The 22457-nt window shown below is 37.6% G+C and overlaps 1 protein-coding gene, 1 long non-coding RNA gene and 2 pseudogenes across 2 annotated transcripts; 3 read left to right on the forward strand and 1 right to left on the reverse strand.

Annotated features, from left to right (window-relative positions):
* Positions 1–1213: 1213 nt before the first annotated feature.
* On the forward strand, positions 1214–9963 carry LOC132631082 (pentatricopeptide repeat-containing protein At5g62370-like; annotated as a pseudogene).
* Positions 6200–7986, forward strand: LOC132633981 (uncharacterized). Its single transcript, XR_009579982.1, has 3 exons — positions 6200–6365; positions 6707–6763; positions 7693–7986. It is a non-coding gene; the product is annotated as an uncharacterized LOC132633981 (long non-coding RNA).
* Positions 9964–10034: 71 nt separating the features above from the next.
* LOC132631083 (phytochrome B-like) lies at positions 10035–11124 on the forward strand (annotated as a pseudogene).
* A 1210-nt stretch (positions 11125–12334) lies between these two features.
* LOC132631084 (uncharacterized) lies at positions 12335–17549 on the reverse strand. Its single transcript, XM_060346684.1, has 6 exons — positions 16711–17549; positions 16281–16599; positions 15948–16082; positions 15194–15476; positions 14364–14851; positions 12335–12478 (listed from the first exon to the last, which is right to left on the reverse strand). The coding sequence occupies exons 1-6, from the start codon at positions 17547–17549 to the stop codon at positions 12335–12337; spliced, it is 2208 nt and encodes a 735-aa protein (XP_060202667.1).
* Between the last annotated feature and the right edge of the window lie 4908 nt (positions 17550–22457).

A 22457-nucleotide genomic window follows, 5' to 3' on the forward strand; every position in this document is an offset into this window, starting at 1 on the left:
GGTAAATTATTTTTTAATTCATTAAATATAAGTCTGTTAAGAAAAGGGCAAATATGCACCATTTGTATAACGACGAGGGTATATTTGCCCCATTTTTTAGCGAGGGGTATATTCGCTTCATATCGCAAAGTTGAGGGGTATATTTGCCCCTTTTCCTTTTATTAAATTGGTTTATTATTTCAACTTTTAACTTGATAATATATAGGATTTGGAATGAAAAATTGGTTTTTGGAGGTTTTACTCACAAAATTTCAATTGTGCTTTCATGTTCAAACACAACCTCAACTTTTAAAAAACCTTTTTTCGACTTCAACTTAAAGTACTACACTATACTTTTCGAATCTCAACCAAATCATACCCAAACGACATTTAAAAATAATCATTTTTGTTATGACAAGGGTTAATAGCACTTTTGGTCTTTCAATTATCGATACATTCTAATTTTATTCATTGTGATATAACACATTTTACTCATTGGACACTCTTAAACAGATTTCTGGCTACCCATTGATTATAAATTTCTTAATAGGTGGTGAACAATATTTAATAGAATGAGATTGGTGTAGGAAAATTGATTTAATAAAATACGGAAAAGGGTAAAAAATACCCCCGAACTTTTAAATATTATTTATTTGTACCCTCCGTTAATACTTTTTGTTTAATTGTACCCCTACCGTTATACTTTGGCATTGATTTGCCCCTAATTTAAACGGAGTGACATGTCAGCCTGAGAATAAAATGACACATTCCCAATTATAATATCCGATTCTAATTAAAACTAACCCAAAATTTTATTCTGAGGCTACCACGTGTCACTCAAATTAGGGGCTAATCAGTGCCAAAGTATAACGGTGGGGTACAATTGGACAAAAAGTATAACGGAGGGTATGGATAAATAATATTTGAAAGTTCATGGGTATTTTTGACCCTTTTCCGAATTAAATATGCTTGATAATAAATTTCTTATTTAAAAAAAAAAAAAAAAAAGAAGAAGAAAAGAACTAAAACCCCTCCCAACTCCCCTCTGTTTTTTCATGTTCAGTAGTGCCAACATGAAAGGAACACCCGCGGCTTCTATATTCTTGGTCATTGAAGAACTCATCAGTTTACTTTCTTTCAATATCCAATTTGTGGCTCAAAAACATAATCCCCAAACACAACTTTGGTCTTCTCTTATTTCCTTACAAAAATACATTCTCCATTATTCTCTAGCATGATGATCACTAAACATACACTTCTTGGACGGCACAATAACTTGTGCTTTTAATTTTCAAGAACAAAGACAAGACCTTTTACTACTTGCCCTTTGCCTGCAGAAGAAGCAACACCACCTGATCACAAAGCCTTGTGTTTTTCACTTGCACAGAATTTAATTGCTCGGGGTATGTTGGATTCTACTCAGAAATTGATTCATAGAATCATCAAGCAATCATCATCACTCTCTGAAGCAATCTCAGCCGTTGAATTTTCCATTAATCATGGAGTTGAGCCTGATCAAACTACCTATGCTTTTCTCATTCGGAAACTTGTTACATCTAGACAAACCAACAAGGCAGAGGATTTTTTTTGTAGATTTCATGTTGAACAGAGGTATCAAGCCGCATGATTCTGTGTTAAATTCTATGGTTATTTGTTATTGTAATTTGGGTAAACTAGAGGCAGCTAAGTTTTGTTTTGATGAACTTGTAACGCCATGCAGTGGCGCTTATAATGAGCTTATTAACGGATTTTGTGGCCAAGAAAGAGTCTTGGATGGGTATGGTGTGTTTGAGAAAGCTATCAAAGCTGAGATGTTACTCCGTTACCGTTGTTACAATAAGTTAGTTGATGGTTTGTGCTACCAACGGTACTTAAACGAAGCTAGATATGTGTTTGGTGTATTATATACTAGAGGGATACCACCCACGGATCATTTGTTTAAAACAATGGTTTTTTCGTTATGTAAGTGGGGTAGAGTCGAGAAAGCGCAATCGTTGAGCATGGAAATGGAGTCTTATGGTTTTTATCTAGATAAAGTCATGTACACGGCTCTCATCAACGGGTATTGCAAGAACCAGAAAATGGAAATGGCTATGATGGTATTTCTCAGAATGCTCAAGTTGGGATGTGAACCGGATAAGTATACTTACAACACGCTGATAAATGGGTTTTTCGACTTGGGCATGTTCGACAAGGGTTGGGAGCTGCTTCAGCAGATGGGTGAATTGGGATTAGAATCTGATGCGGTAAGTTATGAAATCATGATTGGTAAGTATTGCAAGCACCATAAAGTTGATTTTGCATAGGAGCTATTTGATGTCATAATTCAGGGCAATGTTGCTCCCAGCGTTCACTCTTATACTGCCTTAATAGGTGCACTTTGTAAAGAGGATCGGTTAGCAGAAGTAGCTGACTTGTACAAGAAGATGTTGGGCAATGGATTGGTTCCTGACCAAGTTCTGTTTTTTATCTTGATCAACTATTATCCAAGAGGGTCAGAGATTAATCTAGCATGCGCACACGAAATTTTGCAGGCAATTGCCAAGAAGGGTTGTGGTATTTGTGAAGAAATAAAGTTGATTTTTTGAAGGTACAAAAATACTAGGTATTTATTAAAGGTTCTAGAATAACCTAGTGTACTATCTTAGATAATTATCTTGAAGAAAAATCTAGATATTCTAGAGTAATACTAGAAGACAAAGATAACTAGATTTTTCTTTTGGATGTATCTAGAATAATATCTAGAAGCATCCCTAAACAAGTATAAATAGGAGTGACGTTAGACATTTGTAATCAACCCAAGTTAAACCCATAAAAACCCAATACAAGCCAATTCAAGGAATCTTCTTCCATAACAAAGTTCTACCTCAAATCTCTCTTTGCCTTTCTATAGCTTCCTCTTCTTTAGTTGAATCTTCCGATCTTAGTTAACGATCTTGGGCTAGCAGAAGGCCTCCCCGATTTACCTTTCTTCTGCTATATTTCTCTACATGGTATCAGAGCCATAACCGTAGTTGGCTTGTGGATTTTATTTCAAGATCGGGTTAGTGGTAGATTCAATTGGTTTCTCTTAATGGATTTGAGCGGCCGTGTTAATGGACTGGGGATAGAGTTGTTGAATCAGTCCAATTACAAGGTATGAAAGACATGTATAGAGTCATACCTTGTGGGAGAAGATTTCTGGGATGTTGTTAATGGTAGCTACACAAGTTCTCCTATTGACGGACCGGAAAATAGCAGCGCATACAAGAAGTGGAAGCAGATTAATGCGAAGGCGGAGTTCATCCTAAAGAGGTCCATCTCGCACAGCTTATTTGATCATATTATAAGGTGCAAATCAGCTCATGAAATTTGGAGGACTCTTGATCGTTTGTTCAACAAGAAGGATGAAGCCCGACTACAAATATTGGAGAATGAATTGGCGAACACCACTCAAGGTAATCTTTCTATTGCCGAGTACTTTTTGAGGATTAAGAACTTATGTTTAGAGATCTCTTTATTAAATTCGGACGAGGCTATCTCCGAAGCACGAATGAGAAGAACTATCATTCGTGGTTTGAAGTTAGAATATATTCCTTTTGTTACATCAATTCAAGGATGGGCTCAACAACCATCCTTGGAGGAGTTTGAGAATTTGTTGTCATCACAGGAGCTACTAGCCAAGCAGATGGCTAGTGTATGTTTTAAAGAAGGGGAAGGAAATGCTCTTGTAGCTAACAAGAGGAATTTTAAAGGAAGACAAAAGCGAAGTGGCTCGAGAGAGATGACACATTCTCAATTCCATGAGGGGTCAATCTCGCCAAGACAGAAGGAAGAGTCTTCTAATAATGGTAAGAAGACTATTAAATGTTATCGATGTGGTGAAGTAGGACACATAAAAAGATTTTGCCGAGCCAAAGAAAGCAAAATGGCTCAAACTGAGAGAGCTCTTGAAGAAGAAGACCGGGAAAGGTGCTTCGTAGCTGAGACTCGAGTAGTAGATGCCTTGGCTTCTCTCAATTTCGAAAGAGGCTGGATTGTGGATTCAGGATGTGGGCACCATCTCACTGAAGATGAATCTAAATTTTTCAACTTCCAAGAAAACAATGGTTGTGATGTCATTGTGACAGCAGATAATACGGTCCATTACGTGGAGAAGGAAGGTACTGGTGTCATCAACAAAAAGCAAGAAAATTTTGAAGACGTTCAGACTGGTGATGTGGTAGCTGCTACTGAGGAAATCAACGAAGCAGATCCTGAAACTAGTAATAAAAGTTTGGACGTGAAGGATGTTGAAGTAGACCATGAGCTGACAGTGTCTGAAACTATACATGTCAATGGCGACAATTTCAGACAAAGCATTGAGGGAGATATAGTGAAAGTTGAAGTCTCTGGTCAATCATCTGACATATTAAGGTCAATTACTGGCTCAGAGGAAATACTAGAAGCAAAAGATCAACTAAATGAAGAGACTGACCTTGATGGCTCAATTTTAGATGGAGATACAAATGATATGATTTTTGGAGACTCTGAAGCTGCCAAACAATTTATTGAGGAGCTGCAAAGGGAATCTGGTGGTGGATCCTATGCTGGTATTGAGGCTTCGAAGGAAATTCATGGTTAGATCGTCACCGACTCAGGTGCTTCTCCAGATAACACAATTGTTAAGGAGCTAAGAGAAAGGGGGAGTCTGGAAACTCAAGAATGTGAAGTTCAGCATGAAGATGAGTCACGTGGTTCGCAAAGGCAAAAAAGAAATAGTGACAAGTCTGCCCGCTACCGAGATGAAAATTTTATCAAGACATATTCTTGTTTCTTTGGAGGCCCAATTATTAGCGGAAAACCATCATCATTTGAAGAAGGAAGAAGTGTCGGGAAAATATTGCTGAGATCTTCACCAAGGCATGCCCAAAAGCTTCGGTTGAGTTCTTCCGCAACAAGCTCGGGGTAGTTTCCAAAAAATCACTATAAGGGGGAGTGTGAAGAAATAAAGTTGATTTTTTGAAGGTACAAAAATACTAGATATTTATTAAAGGTTCTAGAATAACCTAGTGTACTATCTTAAATAATTATCTTGAAGAAAAATCTAGATATTCTAGAGTAATACTAGAAGATAAAGATAACTAGATTTTTCTTTTGGATGTATCTAGAATAATATCTAGAAACATCCCTAGACAAGTATAAATATGGGTGACATTTAGGCATTTGTAATCAACCCAAGTTAAACCCATAAAAATCCAATACAAGCCAATTCAAGGAGTCTTCTTCCATAACAAAGTTCTACCTCAAATCTCTCTTTGCCTTTCTATAGCTTCCTCTTCTTTAGTTGAATCTTCCGATCTTAGTTAACGATCTTAGGCTAGCAGAAGGTCTCCCGATTTATCTTTCTTCTGTTATATTTGTAACACCCCGCATCTTGGAACTAAGTTTAAGCTCATATCATTAGAAGTCTAGCGAAAACACTGAAGGTTTGAGCGTTTGCAAAAATGGTTGATAGGCTTATTTCGGGCGGCGATAACTCCTTGATCCAATGCGAATCTGGAAGAACCTCCTTGATGAAAGTTGTAGCCCTATTGAATATCTTTCCAACGGTATATTATGGGGATTAAACGGACATCTGTACAAAGAGTTATGCCCATTTTACTGAAGCCTGTTCGCTGGAAAATTCGTCTACGTTACGGTGACATTACGGACCGTAACTCGTGTTACGGGCCGTAACAGTGAGCCGTAACACAGGCGAAATTTCCAGAACCTTACTGGAAATTTCGTTCACGATACGGTCCCAAGATACGGTCCGTCCCATGTGTTACGGGCCGTACCTTGTGTTACGGACCGTAACAGCGTACCGTAACACAGGGAGAATTTCCAGAAACTTTCTGGAAATTTTCGACAAGGTACGACGCCACGTTACGGTCCGTACCTTGTGTTACGGGACCGTAACATGGGCGTGTTTTGGTCCGCAGTTGAGTTTCGGGTCACCTGACTTCGGGAGGCCATAACCCCATCGTAAGTTGAGAATTTGGGAAAACTCAAAGAATGAAAGTTGTAGATAATTGAAATACCTTTCCAACCATGGGTTGTGGGTTAACAGGAGACGTCGGGATAGGGAGATATGGACGTTTTAAGACAGAACAGTCCCGACCCGTTTTCAAGTTGGGTCAACCCATTTTCCCATTGGTATATAAAGAAAATAAAAACCCTAGCAGCCTCCATATTCACAAATTTCAGATTTTTAGAGAGAGAAAGCGAGAGAGAGGAGAGATAGAGAGAGAAAGTAGAGAATCAACCAAGTTTAAGGCCCCGAATCCCGAAGCTCATGAAGGATAAAGTGTAGTACAAGTTGTTGTCGTCATTTTAAGCTAAAGATCGGACTTGGGAGTGTTGATTTCGTGGTGACTACCCAAAAGGTAATATTTCTACTCCCTAATCACTTATAATTGTGAATTGATGAATTCTTGGGAGAATAATAATTGGGTTTGTTGAAGAGGATTATATGAACTATGCTAGAATTGTTGGATTGTTGACTTGGGATTGTTGTATTCATATGGGTGATGAAGAATGATGTTAATTGCATCTAATTGGGATTGTAGAAATGACTAGAAGTAAAAGAATGGGGATTTGGTGAAGAAAACACCATTAATGAGGGTTATAGAGCTTCATGCCCACTAAGTGTTTGATAAAATGCTTAGATGAACAAAACATGGATATCGTTGCTAATATAGAATCCCTATGACTTGTATTGCTATAGATTGAAGTTGAAGGGGGTTGAAGAACATTGTGATAAGCTCAAAAGCGGGAAGTTAAGGTATGTAGAACTTCCATCCACATGTGGGAATCTCTACGTTCTTCCCCATGATCCGTTTCGTAAAATCCATGAAGTTCAAACCCTAGGCATTAAACCCAACATATTGGTAGCCCGTAATTATGTATTTATGTACATGAATTTTTTATCTATATTCGTTATTGTATTCCTAATCTTCCATTACGGTTATTAGGAATCCTAGCTAAATCCATGAATCATGAATTCTTCCACATGCGTTCTCATTATGTTTATATGAAACTTTATGATTTCATCCGGCATGTTACAAGTATGTTTTCAAGACAAGTATATATATATGATTTCGAATTATTGTTATTTGCTCATGAACCAAAAATATGTTTTGTAAGACTATGATAAGTTATCTTATGAAACTATACAAGCAAGTTAAGATTCATGAAAACCATGTACAAGCAAGTTGTGATTCATGAACACTATGTACAAGCAAGTTATGATTCATGATATACCATGGGCAGCAAGTGCCACTATTTTACATGTTCTTGTTTTGGGAGTTGCATTAATTACCGAGGAGGGCTTCAGATAGCCTGAAACTACGTAGCCACCGTAGGATGAGGATCGCTCCACCCATGTCCCGACGATCTCTCATAATGACTGGATCCTTTCATATTTTATCAAATCTCATGTTCCCTGGCAAGGACTGAGTGTTCTGCTGGCGGGACGCAAGCACCAGACCATGGATCGGTTATAAGTTATTGCTCTCCCTACTTATCATGTTTTACTAATGTTATATATATACATATGTACTCATGCTCATGTTCATGTCCAGGTTTTCAGTTTCAGTTCTTATCATGTTATTCCCTGTCCCATGTTATTTATTTCGGTTGCTTTACATACCAGTACATTCAATGTGCTGACGTCCCCTTTTATTGCCCGGGGGCCTGCATTTCACGATGCAGGTACAAACTTACAGGACGACGCCTCTGCTCATTAGGATCTGCACGTACCAGCTTATTGGTGAGCCCCATCTCATTCGGGGTTTACTTAATTGTTGTTTATGATTAGTTATGCATCTGAGGTATGCTGGGGGCCTTGTCCCAGTAAGTATGTATTCCAATCAGACTCATGATAGAGGTTTCATAGACTAGACGAGTCAGTTATGTCATGTCAGACATTTGGAGTCGTATAGCCATTTTGGCTCACTCATGTTTAAACAAGTATTTTATTAAGTATTATGACTTACCATGTTTTATAAAGGCTCATTATGCATTCATGTTATATTCCGCTTATGTTATGTATTATGATGATTCAGCAAGCCATGTGGTTCGCTCGGTCATATACAGTCAGGCATCGAGTGCCGTGTTACGTCCAGGCCATGGTTCGGGGCGTGACAATATTTCTCTACAATATTGACCTATCTTACATCCGTAGCCCTACCAGTACGACAAATATCATGCTTGATATTGATCGTCTCTTGGAAGAAATTGTGGCAAGAAACTTACATCTGGCTAGTGTTGCTTTCAATATATACATGACCGCTTTGTGTTTAGGAGGAGAACTTGATTCTGCTGTGGTTTGCATGGAGAAAATGGAAAGCCTTTCTCTTCAGCCTTCACATTCAGCTTATAATTCCATGATCAAGTGCCTTTGCCAAAAGGAACCATTTGAGGATGCCAACTCCCTTGTTGAAGTTATGCGAGATCAACGTCAAGTTCCAAATCAAGCAACATTCTTGATTATGGTAAATGACTGTAAGCAGGGTGACGACATACAATCAGCATTTGAAGTTCTGGACCAAATGGAATTGAAGTTCTGGACCAAATGGAAGAGAGGGGATTGGAGCCTAGTGTTGCTATATATGACTCCATCATTCGGTGTTTGGGCAGAAACAAGCCAACAAAGGAGGCCATTGAAATTTTCAGGAGCATGCGCAAGGCTGGAATTCATCCTGATGAATTTATGTTTGTGACAATGATTACTGCTCTATCAAGAAATGAGCGAGCTATTCACGCCCATAAGCTCTTCGACGAAATGTTGGAAGTTGGAGTTAAACCAAGCCACTATGCTTATACCACTCTTATAAGTGGGTTGGTTAAGAACAACATGATAGAGAAGGCCCATGAATACCTCGATCGAATGATAGAAGATGGTTTCAAGCCAAATAAGGATCTATATACTTTTCTCATAAAACAATTCTTAAGTAAGGGAGACATTGAATTCTCATTTAAGTTGTTTGATTTGATGGAAAGAAGTAAGGTTGAGCCAGACGTGGTGGGTTGGTTAAGAACAACATGATAGAGAAGGCCCATGAATACCTCGATCGAATGATAGAAGATGGTTTCAAGCCAAATAAGGTTCTATATACTTTTCTCATAAAACAATTCTTAAGTAAGGGAGACATTGAATTCTCATTTAAGTTGTTTGATTTGATGGAAAGAAGTAAGGTTGAGCCAGACGTGGTAACTTACATTACTTTGGTCAGTGGCGCTTCTAGAAATATTAGGTCACTTAATTGGAAACGGCTTGTTCCCTAGAGACAGTATGAAGAATCTAAGGAAATGTTGTTCCCTCTACTTCATCGGAGTACTATGTTGCCTAAGGAAAAATGTTTGAAAATATCAGTTAGCTCTCACGAACAACTAAAAAGATTTGCACTTTACCGGATAAACAAAGTGAAGGTGAATACAAGCACCCTAATTCCAAATTTGTACTTGCATAATGGCATAATTTCTGTGTTTATGTGGACAGAGGGGATGGCAGATGCATACAAGCGCCTTGATATGATGCAACATGATCGCCTCCAACCAAATCATGTTACTTATACTATTCTAATTGATGGGCATTGCCAAAGGGGTGAAATTGATCTTGCTGTTAGTCTTTTCAACATAATGAATGCGTCAGATAACATTGTCTACAGCACTTTAATAAGAGGTCTATGCAAGCATGGAAGGCCCATTGATGCTCTATCGCTCTCGTACACAATGCGCAAAAAAGGATTGGCCCCTTCTAGGGCAGCATATGAAAATCTTCTCAGTTCTCTTTGTACTAATAATTGGGGTGTTCATGCATTGAAGATATGTCAGGATATGCTTGCCAATGAATATGTCCCTTGTGGCTATAATCTTAAATTGTTGATTTGTATACTAGAAAAAAATAAAAAGTGGCATGAAGTTCGTTTTATGAAAGATTTGCTTCTTAAGAAAAGAGGATTTATGATAAACACAACCTAGAGGCTGGATATGCAATCTCTCCGATATTGCTGGGCTTCCTTCCCTTTCTGATCCATGAGTATCAACAGAATATGGACTTTTGTGTGGAGTTGCACATTACAGCTTGTGTACCCTCAGAATTCCCTTTGGTAAAGTGTTTTGAGCCACCAACTATGTGTACTTCTTAACTCTGTTTTTTTTTGCTTAAAGTTTCTGATTAGTACGGTATTCTCTTGACTCTAACGTTGATGACCTATTGACCTGGAGCTTCTCAGGTGTACATAATCCTATTTGTTATTCTTTTTTCAGGACTCTGATAAGCGCCGCCCATGTACTGGTCGTATCTAGTTTGTGAGGTAGTTGTATGCTATGTGCAGTTGACAACCTTTAGGTAATCCCCAATATGCGTGTTCTCCTGAATTATTCGTGTTTAAATTTTTGGATAAACTACATAGGAACCCAAATAGGTTAAGACAAGTTAGTGGATCAATTCTGTCATGGGGAAGACTAGATACTGAACAAAATGTAAATCTTATAGAAGGATATTGAATGCTTAATTAAATGTCATTTGTTTTTGTTTTTTTCTTTTAAAAATTAGGAGTCTCCTTATCTGGTTTTTGCCATTTTCAGTTTTATCACTTTCATTTTTTTTGCTAAACCTGAATTGCAGCAATCTCTAAGGGTTGAGAGGCAACAGGAAAATAATTTTTACTCTCGGATGAAAGAGTTGGCATACATTTGACAGGAAATAAAGAATCCTCTGAAAGGTATGTGCTTTACAACTCATTGTTGGAGGCCACATATTTGACAGAAAACCAGAAGCAGTATCTAGAGGCAAGTGCTGCTTGTGAGAGGCACATGTCTAAGATCATTAGGGTGTTGATATGGAAATCATTGAGGATGGTTCACTGACCATTGGGAAAGAAGAATTTTTCTTGGGAGTGTAATAGAATGCTGTTGCTATTGCTGAGGGAAAGAATTATCCCGGATATTTCAGAGGAAATTAAGCCATTAACTGTATATGGTGACTAAGTGAAAATTCAAAAGGTCTTGTCAGATTTCTTGCTGGACATATTACGGTATGCACCATCACCTGACGGTGAATATCCAACTTCGACCAAGTATAAGCAAATATCTGATGGAGTAACTGTCGTGCATATTCAATTCAGGTACATTCTATAATTTTTCTTTTTTTATTTAATTGCTCCGCTGGCAGATGAGTTATATATACATGATAATTTCACGTGTGGTCACTAAACTTTATCCCCTATATTAGTAAAGTCGCAAAACTATTTTTTTTATGTTGTGATGGAATGGCAGAAATTTTTGCTATGGACAAAACAAAAATCTTTCCGGATTGAAATGGTTATCTGTATATGCGTTGTGGGTAACGCCACAACAATGATGAAGGGAATGAGTGGAATCTTTAGGTAGTTATTTCACTGATTTCATTGAAGGGTGCAGGAGAGGATTGATTTTTCATTGTGATGGCTGTTAGACGGGAATGAGAAACGGTGACTGTAATGGAGTAGTGGAAAGGATGAACTTAAGGTTGACGGCGTGGTTGTTTTGTGGTTATTTTGGACAGAGGCGGATCTAGGATTTAATTTCTAGGGGTTCAACCTTTTGAATTTTTTAATATTGACCCTATTTCTAAAGTTATGGGTTCAGATATGCTATTCATTATAATTTTAGTAAAATTTTACACCGCATCGAAAGTTTGGGGTTCAATTGAACCCCTAGTTATAGTGCTCCATCCGCATCTGATTTTAGAGGAGATGATGTTTTAGGAAAGGTTAGAATTCAGGTTAGCAGGTTTGAGAAGAAGACTAGTTATTCTTTTTTTTTTTTTGTCTTATTTCATTTTCTATTTTCATATTATTTTAATGGATTTTATTATTTTCTTAATGATTCCATTTGCTGAATTGGAAAATAAGGGCAAATATGTGTCAATTTTGTAACAGAGAGAGCGTGATTGGCCCCAACTAGTAACAGAGGGCATATCTAGAGCATTTCGCAAAGTTTAGGGGTAAATTTGACCTTCTTTCCTAGTTTGAAATATGGTTATGAAGAGCTGGAATTATTATAGCTTGGTTCAAGATTCCACATAGACATTAAGATACATAATGATCAGAAATCTTGTATTTGTTTCACTTATTTGCTTTGGCTTCCACATAGATAAACAAACTAGTATGTTGCATCTGAATTTGTCTTTTTCCTTTCTTTTTCTTTTTGGGGTGGGATCAGTAGAGCCTTGCATAGAATATTCACATCATCTTCTCAGTTGTCCACCGGCTGATGAGGCCAAATTCGTGAAAATACAAGGTCAATGCCTATCACTGCTTCAATTTTTTATATTTTTGATGTACTTATTTCCAAATTTCCTTTTTGATTACTGAGACAAGTTTTTCATCTCTTGGACAGACAGTTCATATTGCAGTGAGCTGGTTCGAACAAATGCATTCTGTTGACAGTATTCAGAGGCCTGTATAGAGCTGTTGCAAAGAGAACAATCTGAAGGTTGTTGATCTTTGGACTGCAATTCAGAAAAGAGAAGATGGTTGCTTGCTTGCTTTACATAAGTCCAGCTAACCATGTGTTGCACGTTTTATATCTATACCAGATTGAGAAACTTTGCAATCATCTAACCTGTATCATTCCCTTATTGAGCCATGTCATATTTATAGGATACTTCTGGCTCAGTGTAAGTTCATTTTAAATCTTTTTGCTTGTTATTGTATTATCTTGATGAGACGCTCAATGCTGAATTGGTCCTTTGTTTTCTATCTTCGATCTTGTCAGAAAAAAAGATATGTCGTGGATTTTCTATTTTAAGTGCAGCCATGCTTTTTGGTTTAGAGCTATTGCTGCTATTTTTCTGGTGTGTGATATTCTTTTTTTTTTTTTTTAATAAAAGTCCACTAGGCTTTTGGCCTAGGGCTAATTTTATAAATTTTATCAAAAAATCCAGAAGTTTATACAACTCTAGCCAAAAGGCTAATGAAAATACAAAATTTAAACTAATGATCAAATTAAGACTTATAACTTGTCTTAATTTGATATTACAAATTGTTAAAAAATTACTAATAGAATGAAATTTGAAATAATTGCTCCATAAAGAACTTCTGTTTCTATATCTCACATGCTCTATATTTGGCCCTCTATATGCACCAAGGCAGTACATTTTCTAACTAATGACCAGTTCTCAGTAGGATGAGCATCCCGGGGTGCTAATACCACCAACTAAGAAACAACCACTAAATAGAAACGGTATGCCCATGTGTACTCAAGAGGTCTGTTGTGTTCCATGTGCTCAATCATTTGGAGCAGTAATTCCACTTCATGTCATTTGTCAAAAGTGCCTCCAACCAGTTGCAATTTATGCTGGTAAAACTTCTCAACATCCTGATTACACTGTGTTTCGCTGCTTGTTGGTATTCCTTCAGTGTGGTTGTTCTGTGGTACCTGTTGAATTAAAATCCTCCATTTATGTTAGTTTGTGTACCTGCAACCATTAGCAAACAGTTAGTGTAAACCAAATCCTTCACATTCTCCTCCCAAAGGATTTGAGTGTGAGGACCTCATTTTCTCCCACCTTCCCCCTATATTCAGTCTCCTTAACATGATCTAATTCTTAGACAGAGCAGCTGTAATTTGTCACTGTTCACAATTCTTTTACAGTGGCTCTCCATGTCATGAAAGGAATTGAATTGTATGTCCCCTGTGTCCAAAGCTAAATTAGCCAAGTGATCTGCTAATTTGTTTCCTTCCCTATAAATATGCTCTATCACCACCACTTTTTCCTCACTTATTCTCCAAATTTCTTCCACCATAGTAATGATTTGCCAAGGAATTTCCCATGTCCTTTGAATAGAGTTCTTCAGCAAAAGTGAATCTGTCTCTATCCTTATTTGATCCCATTGACTGTCTTTTAAATACCTGAGAGCCTGTAAAATGGCTAGGGCCTCTGCCTCGGTGTTGGTGCTTTGAAGATCCTCTATTTCTCTGGCCTGTGCTTGTATCACATCTCCCCTTTCATCCCTTACACAAAAGGCCCATGAACTCCTACCCGGGTTTCCTCTTGAGGCTCCATCAATATTGACTTTTATCCATCCAATATCTGGAGTTCTCCAAGTCACTGGTGTTACTCTTATCTTTGGAGAATATCTCTGTAATGCCTCAACAATCACACTCCAATTATATGGTGCATACCTAAAATTTCTCCTTCTCACCTTCATGAATTGAATCAAAGTATGCATCACCTGGTAAATGAGTTTTGTGATTGACACCTTCCCTTCATGTCTCATAGTGTTTCTCCTCTTCCAGAGTTCCCAAATAATAATAGCAGGGACAGCTTGGTTAATGCATTTGGCATGTAGTCTACTAGGCATATCCCACCATCTGTTAATTATTTGGGTAACTTGCAAATTCTCAGTATTTATTCCCACTGGTCCACAAAAATACTTCCAGATGGCTTGAGCTGTTGGTGAGTGTAAAAAGACATGGGAGGTATCTTCCACTTTTGGATGTTGACAACAATAGCATCTGGAAGGGAATTGGTGTCCCCATTTCTTCAACTTATCATCCAATGGTAGCTTGAACTTCCAAAATCTCCACATAAAAAAAGATATCTTTATTGGTAGTCCTTTGATCCACATCTGCTTATACAAATTACTGGGGTCTTTTCTTTGTCTGAGCAATTGAAATGCAGACCCAACTGTGAATTTCCCCCTCGAATCTAATTTCCAGAAAGCCTTATCTGCTTGACCATTTTCATTTGGTGGATTAATGTGCTGCACAATATGGTCTGCTAGATCCTCAGGAAGGATTCTTCTTAGCAACTGTTCATCCCATTGCCCCACTTCTGCAGTTTCTTTTACAAGGATGATTGTGGGATCACACTCAAAATCTGGTGGAGTAATATGGTATAGGGCTCCCAGTCCTGTCCAATTATCAAACCAAAAATAAGAATTACTTTGTTGAAGCTTCCACCATATCTCATGTTCCATCTCATCTCGGTATTTAATCATCTTCTTCCACACATAAGTACCTGATCCGCTAGGGGCTATCACAGCATGAAACTTCTTTAAGTACTTATTACTCATGAAAGTTCTCCATAAGGATTGTTTGGTTCTCATGTTCCACCACAGTTTAGCAAAGAGGGCTTTAGATATATCTTGTAGGCTTCTAAACCCCATGCCACCTTCTTCTTGTGGGTGACATAAGGTTGTCCAAGTTGCCCAGTGCTTACTTGAATTTCCCACAGAGTTGCTCCAAAAGAACTTAGCAAACAATCTATGAATCTGAGCAAGTATAGCACTAGGAGGGTCACAAGCGGATAGTAGGTGTATAGGCATGCTCGGTAAAACATGTTTAATCAGTGTTGTCCTTCCTCCAATAGATAACAGCTTACCAGTCCATGAGCTCAGTCTATTCTGAATCTTTTCTATTATCTCCTTGTAGTGAATGTTCCTTCTTCTCCCATAGTAGATTGGTACACCCAAATATGTGAATGGAAAATCCTTTTTAGGAATCTGGGTGACAGAAAATACCAGCTCCTTAATGTTATGAGATGTCAAATGATGCATATAAACAACACTTTTCTGCTTGTTGATCTTCTGACCACTCACCTTCTCATAATTACTCAAAGTCTTCATCACTAATCTCATAGACTGTTCATTAGCAGAGGTGAAAATGATAGTATCATCTGCATATGCCAAATGATTGACATATGGACTCCATTTTGGCATCCCATATTCCTTGTACTCATCCTCAGTATGCAGTGTATTGAGAGCCCTAGACAAACATTCTGCAGCCAAAATGAATAAAGTAGGGGACAGTGGATCTCCTTGCTTTACTCCTCTAGATGATTTGAAGAATCCATGAGGTTGCCCATTAATCAGAATGGAATACCAATTATTTGAGATAACTCTAAACACCAGATCAATAGTAAATTCACCGAACCCCATTCTCCTCAGGACTTTAGTTAGAAATAACCATGATACTCTGTCATAAGCCTTTTCCATGTCAAGCTTAATGACAACATTTGCAGGCTTTCCTCTAATCCTAATATCATGTACAATTTCCTGAGCCAACAGAATGTTTTCTACAATACTCTTGCCTTTAACAAATCCTGATTGCTGAGGTGAAATGATTTCAGGTAGTAGATATATCAGTCTTTCATGAATGATTCTTGAAATAACTTTGCTAGTGATGTTACTCAAGATGATTGGCCTCATATCAGAAAATGTATTAATTTCTTTCTTCTTTGGTATCAAAACCAAATTGGTACAAGTTACATACCTTGGGAGTTCATGCCCACAGAAGAATGATCTCACCATGGTCACCAAGTCATTTGCAATAATTTCCCAACAAGCTTGGAAACATCTTCCTGTGAAACCATCAGGACCCCCTGCACTGTCTCCATTTAAACCAAAAACTGCTCTTTTCACCTCTGCTTCATCTGGCATTTCATAGAGTTGTTGATTTTGTTCTTCTGTAACCATTTTAGGAATCTTATCAAGCATAGAGAAATCTGTAGGGATATTTTCCTCTTTGAATTGGTCTGAGAAAAATCTGATTGCTTCCTGTGCAATCTCCTCTTCAGTGTCCAGCCATGTACTTGTATGATCTTGAATTCTCTGTAATTGTAGCTTTCTTCTCTTTCCATTGACATGAGCATGAAAGAATTTTGTGTTCCTATCTCCATCCTGAAACCACTGCATCCCTGCTTTTTGTCTCCAAATTTTTTCTTCAATAGCATAAAACCTGATCAGATCAGCTTGTACCCTTTGTAGCCTTTCCCTGTTAAGCCCTGTAGGATTCTGTTCAAATTCTTGCTCATGCACCTGCACCACTTCCTCCAGAGTTGCAATTTGCTTGAAGATATCACCATAAGTGTCCCTACTCCACTTAGAGAGAGCTCTTCCCATCTTTTTTAACTTATTATGAAAGTTAAAGAAGGGGTCTGAGCCATAAGATTCCACCCAATTTTCTTTGATTACATCTAGAAAAGATTCATGCTCCACCCAAAAATTAAGAAACCTGAAAGATTTCCTAATTGGTCTACTATCTGCTCTCATATTTACCAGCAAGGGGGAGTGGTCAGAACCTTGTTTAATGAGATGCTCTACCTCCAAATTAGGAAAACTATTCTGCAGAGCCTGATTTCCCAAACATCTGTCCAGTCTTTTAAATATACAAGCCTCATCCGATCTCCCATTCCACCATGTGAACATACTTCCAGTAAAACCAAGATCCATCAGTTGGCAAATGTCTATACATTGTCTAAAATCCTCTGTTTCTGCAAACTGTACAGGAAGACCCCCAAATTTCTCAATGTCATCTGTAATGACATTAAAATCCCCACCCACAAGCCATGGGATGGTGATGTGTGAAGACATGTCATATAGATCCTCCCATAGAGCTATTCTCCCATTTCTATCAGTACTCGCATAAACAACTGTAAGCACTAACTCTTGCCCATCACCCAAATGAGTGAATCTACAGGATAACAGTTGTTCTGTATCTCTCATTATTTCTACTTGAATTTCTGCATCCACAAAAATCCAAATCTTCCCATTCACATTATGCCATGATGTCCCCATATTTAACCCCACTATTGTGGGATTACACTGGGTAGTGACCAAGTCCCCATATTTAACCACAATTTGTACATGTCAATATGTCTAACATGCTGGAAAGGCTCTAGTAAGGCAACATAATTAAAATGTTTCTGTCTATGCAATAGTACTACCCTCTCAAAGGCCTGTTGAGTGTTTACAGACCTTATATTCCATATTAATGAGCTATTCATTGAGAAACTCCTTTAGAACATGCCATCCTTGTTTGTACTCCTCCCACTGTCTTGGGAGGAACACTTTTATCTCTTGGCTTGTGACCTTTTTTAGTTTTTGTCAAGTGTTTAGGGGAAATATCTCCTTTATTGTTGCCCTCCATTAAATCAGAACTAATAGTTTCACCTGCTTCCTCCTCTCCAATATCTATTTTATTCTGATTCACTTCTTCTTGTGTTGTGTCTTCATGATCTTTGGCTACCAGTTGATACTTATGATTTCCTGAAATTGCCTGCATTTCTATGGTTGTATCTCTGTTGTTTTGATCTCTCTGATCCCTTGCTTGTGTTTCCCTTTCATTATTTTGTTCCTTATTTGCAGATGATGCTGTATCTCCTTCACCCATATTGTTTGTATCAGGAGGCTCTTCCGGTAAGTCCTTCATTTGATCCACTTGTTGTCTAGCTGATTCCACTTGCTGATATGAGCTTGAATTAACACTGTCATGTACTTCTATGGGTTGAAGTACGTCTTGGCCTTCAGTAATCTGTTTGTTATCATCTTCTTTTTTGTTATCATTTTTCACGATATCTGTAATTGTTCTTTCTGAATCTTGTATGGCTATCTCCTCTGACTGATTATCCCCTACCCCTTTCTCCTTCTTATTATCTTGCTCTTGTCCGCTATCTATCTTTCCCTGCTCTTTCATAACTTTGTTATTTTCTGTTTGTTTCCCAAAGGCAGCATCCACCCATGGCCTAGCTGTCTCTTTAACAGGATTACTACTATGTGTGCTTCCTTCTTGTGTTTCATTTTGTTTTTCTTGTTCCTCCTCCAAGTCCACCAAAGTGTTAAATTTGTTGCATGTAGCAGTGACTGTTGTCTCTTTCTGTTTGCTATGATTTGCACTTCCCTTCTCAGCATTGAAGTTTCTATTGTCTTTGATGGGATTCCAATTTCCTGAATTTCCTAACACTCTTCCACCTGCCAACACTCTAGCAGAATAATTGTATAAATTATTGTATCCTCTATAATTGTATTTTCCATAATTCTTTTTCCCTTCATATCCTTGTTGGTTTCCATCCTCTTGCTTTTGTTTGCCTTTGTCATTAGTTTGCTTTTTATTATGTTGTTCCTCTGCTTGTAATCTCTTGGCCTTTTTTGCTTCAATTTCTTTATCCTCTTAGAGATCTTTATTGCTTTCCTTACTATTGTGCACTTCATCAGAGCTTTTATGAGGTTTTGTCTTGCCATTCTCCTTTGGCATTTTCTCCCTTTCATTGTCATACTGAACACGCTCTGGATTTATAATTCTACAATCATATTCATCATGTCCCTGTAATTTACATTCCTTGCAATACTTAGGGAGGTAATCATAATGAATCTGAACATTAACAGTCCTTATTGCTCCTGTTTTTTCATTTTCAATATCCATCCTCACCGTTTTGGGTAAATCCGCTACCAGATCTACTAAAACCTTGACCCTAGCACAACTAGGTCTAGTCTTGTTAATCGTAGCCATATCCAATTGTATAGGAATACCCACTGCAGATGCAATTGAAAAAAGAGTTTCCTTCACAAAGTATGTAGGCAATAACTTTGGGAAGGAAATCCATGCCATTGTCTTTGATGTTTCTTCATCAACCTTGAAATTCGAATCATAGATCAGTGTTCTCATTTGGTACGAGTATCCCTCTCTATCTTGAATGTAGTATACAGGCTTTGATGTGAAATTCACAAAGTCTTCAAAAAGACTTAATCTGATAAGCACATGGCGGTTTCTTAGAAAACCTGTTCTACACTCACCTTTTATTCCACATTGTGTAGGGATTATGAGACGAAGTTGTTCAATATCTGGTTGGCCATATGAGAACTTTCGTACCACAGCATAGTGAAGATTTTCAATGATATTCATCTGATCAACTTCTACTTCAGTGTATTTAATGTATGGCACCCCATGTAGGTAAGTTACTGGTTTCATTGGAATTTGGGGCAGTGATTGGATCTGACTATGTAATGTATCATTCAAGGTTTTTGATTTGAACAGATCTGAATATTGTAATGGATTAGGATTGGTTTTTGGAATAGTCGTAGTTAGTGAGGGTTGGCCAGCCTCCATTGTGGACTGGCCACCGGCCATCACTTATTCCACAATTGAAGACGGAAAAGTGATGCAAAGTATCAATCTTTAAGGGTAAAATTGATTCAGATCTTGAGTAAATCTAAAAATAAAAATTGATTGCACAAGAGAAGTAGCTAAAAAATTGTACCACTAAACAGAGAAAGAGTCAGATCTGATAAATTTGCAAATAATCTAAAAGAAAGAAGGTAGGTGTACCTTCAGATCTGCTTTTTCGGACAGTTTGAATTTTTAGTAATCCATTTTGCTTTGAATTTTCAACTTCATGAACAGACTTCTTTTCCAAGACCTTAAGGATCTGAATTCGCCCCTTGTGATTTACGTTATCTTTAAAACTCTAGCGCCTGCTGCTTGAATCTGTGTCCTTCACTTCTTGTTTCTTCCGTAGCCGGTGTGTGATATTCTGCTATCAAGTAGTGCTGCTTTTACTTTTATTCTTATGCTGTGGCTGTTCTTTTTTGGTGTGGGTGGTTTTGGCTGTTATGGTACTATTGTTCTCTCAGAACTTCTTTTGTTGCTTTTATGGTTGATTACAGATTTGCTGATGGTTACCAGAACATGAAGTGAAATGCTACTACTGCTATCATGTGAGGTGAAGCTTCCTATTTTGGTGTTTGATTCTTTTGGGAAGAAATCTTTGTTAGTGTAAAGCATATTAAGCTCTGTGGTTTTTATTACTGTATTAAAGTGCATCTATTAGCGTACAAAGTTTCTTTAAGCTACATTTGGTTTATTGGAGCAAATATTCCAAAGATTTTTGTTTTTCAGTAAAAATATCAATATGGTATACCTACTAATAGATACTATAGGGGCTACTTATTAATTATCTCAATTTTTTTTTTTTTTAGAATTTCACATTGACAAGGAGAGATTTTTTATTTTTTATTTTTAAAAAACTCTATATCAACCGGGTGATCAAATGTCTAAATGGGAATATCGCTTGAAAGAGGATTTTTTTTCTTTGTTGTAACAATGAAAGGAAGTTGATTCCTTTGCTGATGGCTCAGGTATGTATGTTACTCGTGGGAGTATAATGTGATGTTGTTGACTTTTCGGCATTAAACAGATTGTGGAACTGGAAAGGTGCACCTCATGAACAAGCTGTTACCTTGTAATGGAATTGTACTTTGTTTTTCTTCATCTGCCAATCAGTTTGCTGCGAGTTTATTCACAAAACCCCTCTACATTGATGCGGATGTTTTTAAGAGTGAGTCAGAGGAAGGTGCAAGTTGTGGCATTTATGGCCTCCAAAATTGCAGTAGATAAGTCACGTACCACCTAGGCCATTCTCGTTTGGCACGATCTGGGCACTGTAGTTGAACTCGGCAGCTGAAAGGAAAATCTTGGGTATCTACCCTGGCATTCCTATAACATGAGTAACAGGTGTATTTTCCTCATCAAAATGGAGTAAGCTTCTGAAAATGTATTATACTGAATGACCTATTTCCCAGGTGCAAGTAGCTGTGGTGGACTGTGCTGAAAATGTACGATTGATCTGGCCTTTATGTTGATCCTTTACTTAGGAGCGAAAGAAATAGAACCTTTCTGGGGAAAGAATAATCTTGTGTAGATGAAAGTCTGGTGTCTGTTTCTAGTCAATTTGGTGCACCGATTAGGTTCATGCTAACATAGGCGACTGGGTGTTATTTGTAGAGTAATGAGTTCTCTACTTTTTGTAAACCATTTGTATACTAGGTCTTGAATCCCTCAACATCAATGAACAACCTTTTCTGGGCATCGAGGTTTGCTTTCTCCAAATTATTTAATTTATAAATCTAGAGAACACCATTTTGCAGCATGATATACAGTTTGAGGTATGCATAATCCTGTTAAAATATTTTTGTTGACCTCTAAGAATTAGTAAAGCTGTTTCCTTCCTGTACAGCTTCTCTGGATTTCCTTGATTTGTGTCTTGTTGAAATGGGTTTTTTATGAAAATCTTTTGATGGTTATATCATCAAATTATTCTTTCCGCATTATTTAGTCTCAATCTGGTAGTTGAGCTGAATCACACCTTATTTTCCTCTTCATCTAATTAATTTATAAGGAGTATTAGATTTTCATGACAAGCTGTATCTACGAAGTGATATTTTCTGCAGTGTGTGTTTCTCATTTATATAAAAGATTTCTTAGTTGTGGTCCATGCCTGTTAGTTCACTACCAGCACCTTCTTCTTGTCAATGGAGTTCCTTCCTTACTGCATTCTAGTTTCACATTAATGCACGCAGCATTGTCATAAAAATGAGATTAGAAAACACGCAATTTTTCCTTGTGCCAAGCATAAAAATCAAAATTGTTCGCCTCATTTGGTTGGGACACAGATCTAGATTTTGATTTAAAAGTCACTTTTGAAAGAACATGTACGCAGAGGCGTATCTAGCCTACAAGGTTGGGGTTCAATTGAACCCCAAACTTTTGACGCGGAGCCTAAATGTATGTGTAAAAAATTATTAAAATTGCAATAAATAGTAGATATGAACTCCTAACTTTAAAAATATATTGGGTTCAATGCTAAAAATCTTAAGATTGAACCCATAAAATTTAAATCGTGGATTCGCCTCTGCATGTACGTACTTACT

This window comes from Lycium barbarum, chromosome 3 (assembly GCF_019175385.1).
Source record: "Lycium barbarum isolate Lr01 chromosome 3, ASM1917538v2, whole genome shotgun sequence".
NCBI lineage: Eukaryota > Viridiplantae > Streptophyta > Magnoliopsida > Solanales > Solanaceae > Lycium > Lycium barbarum.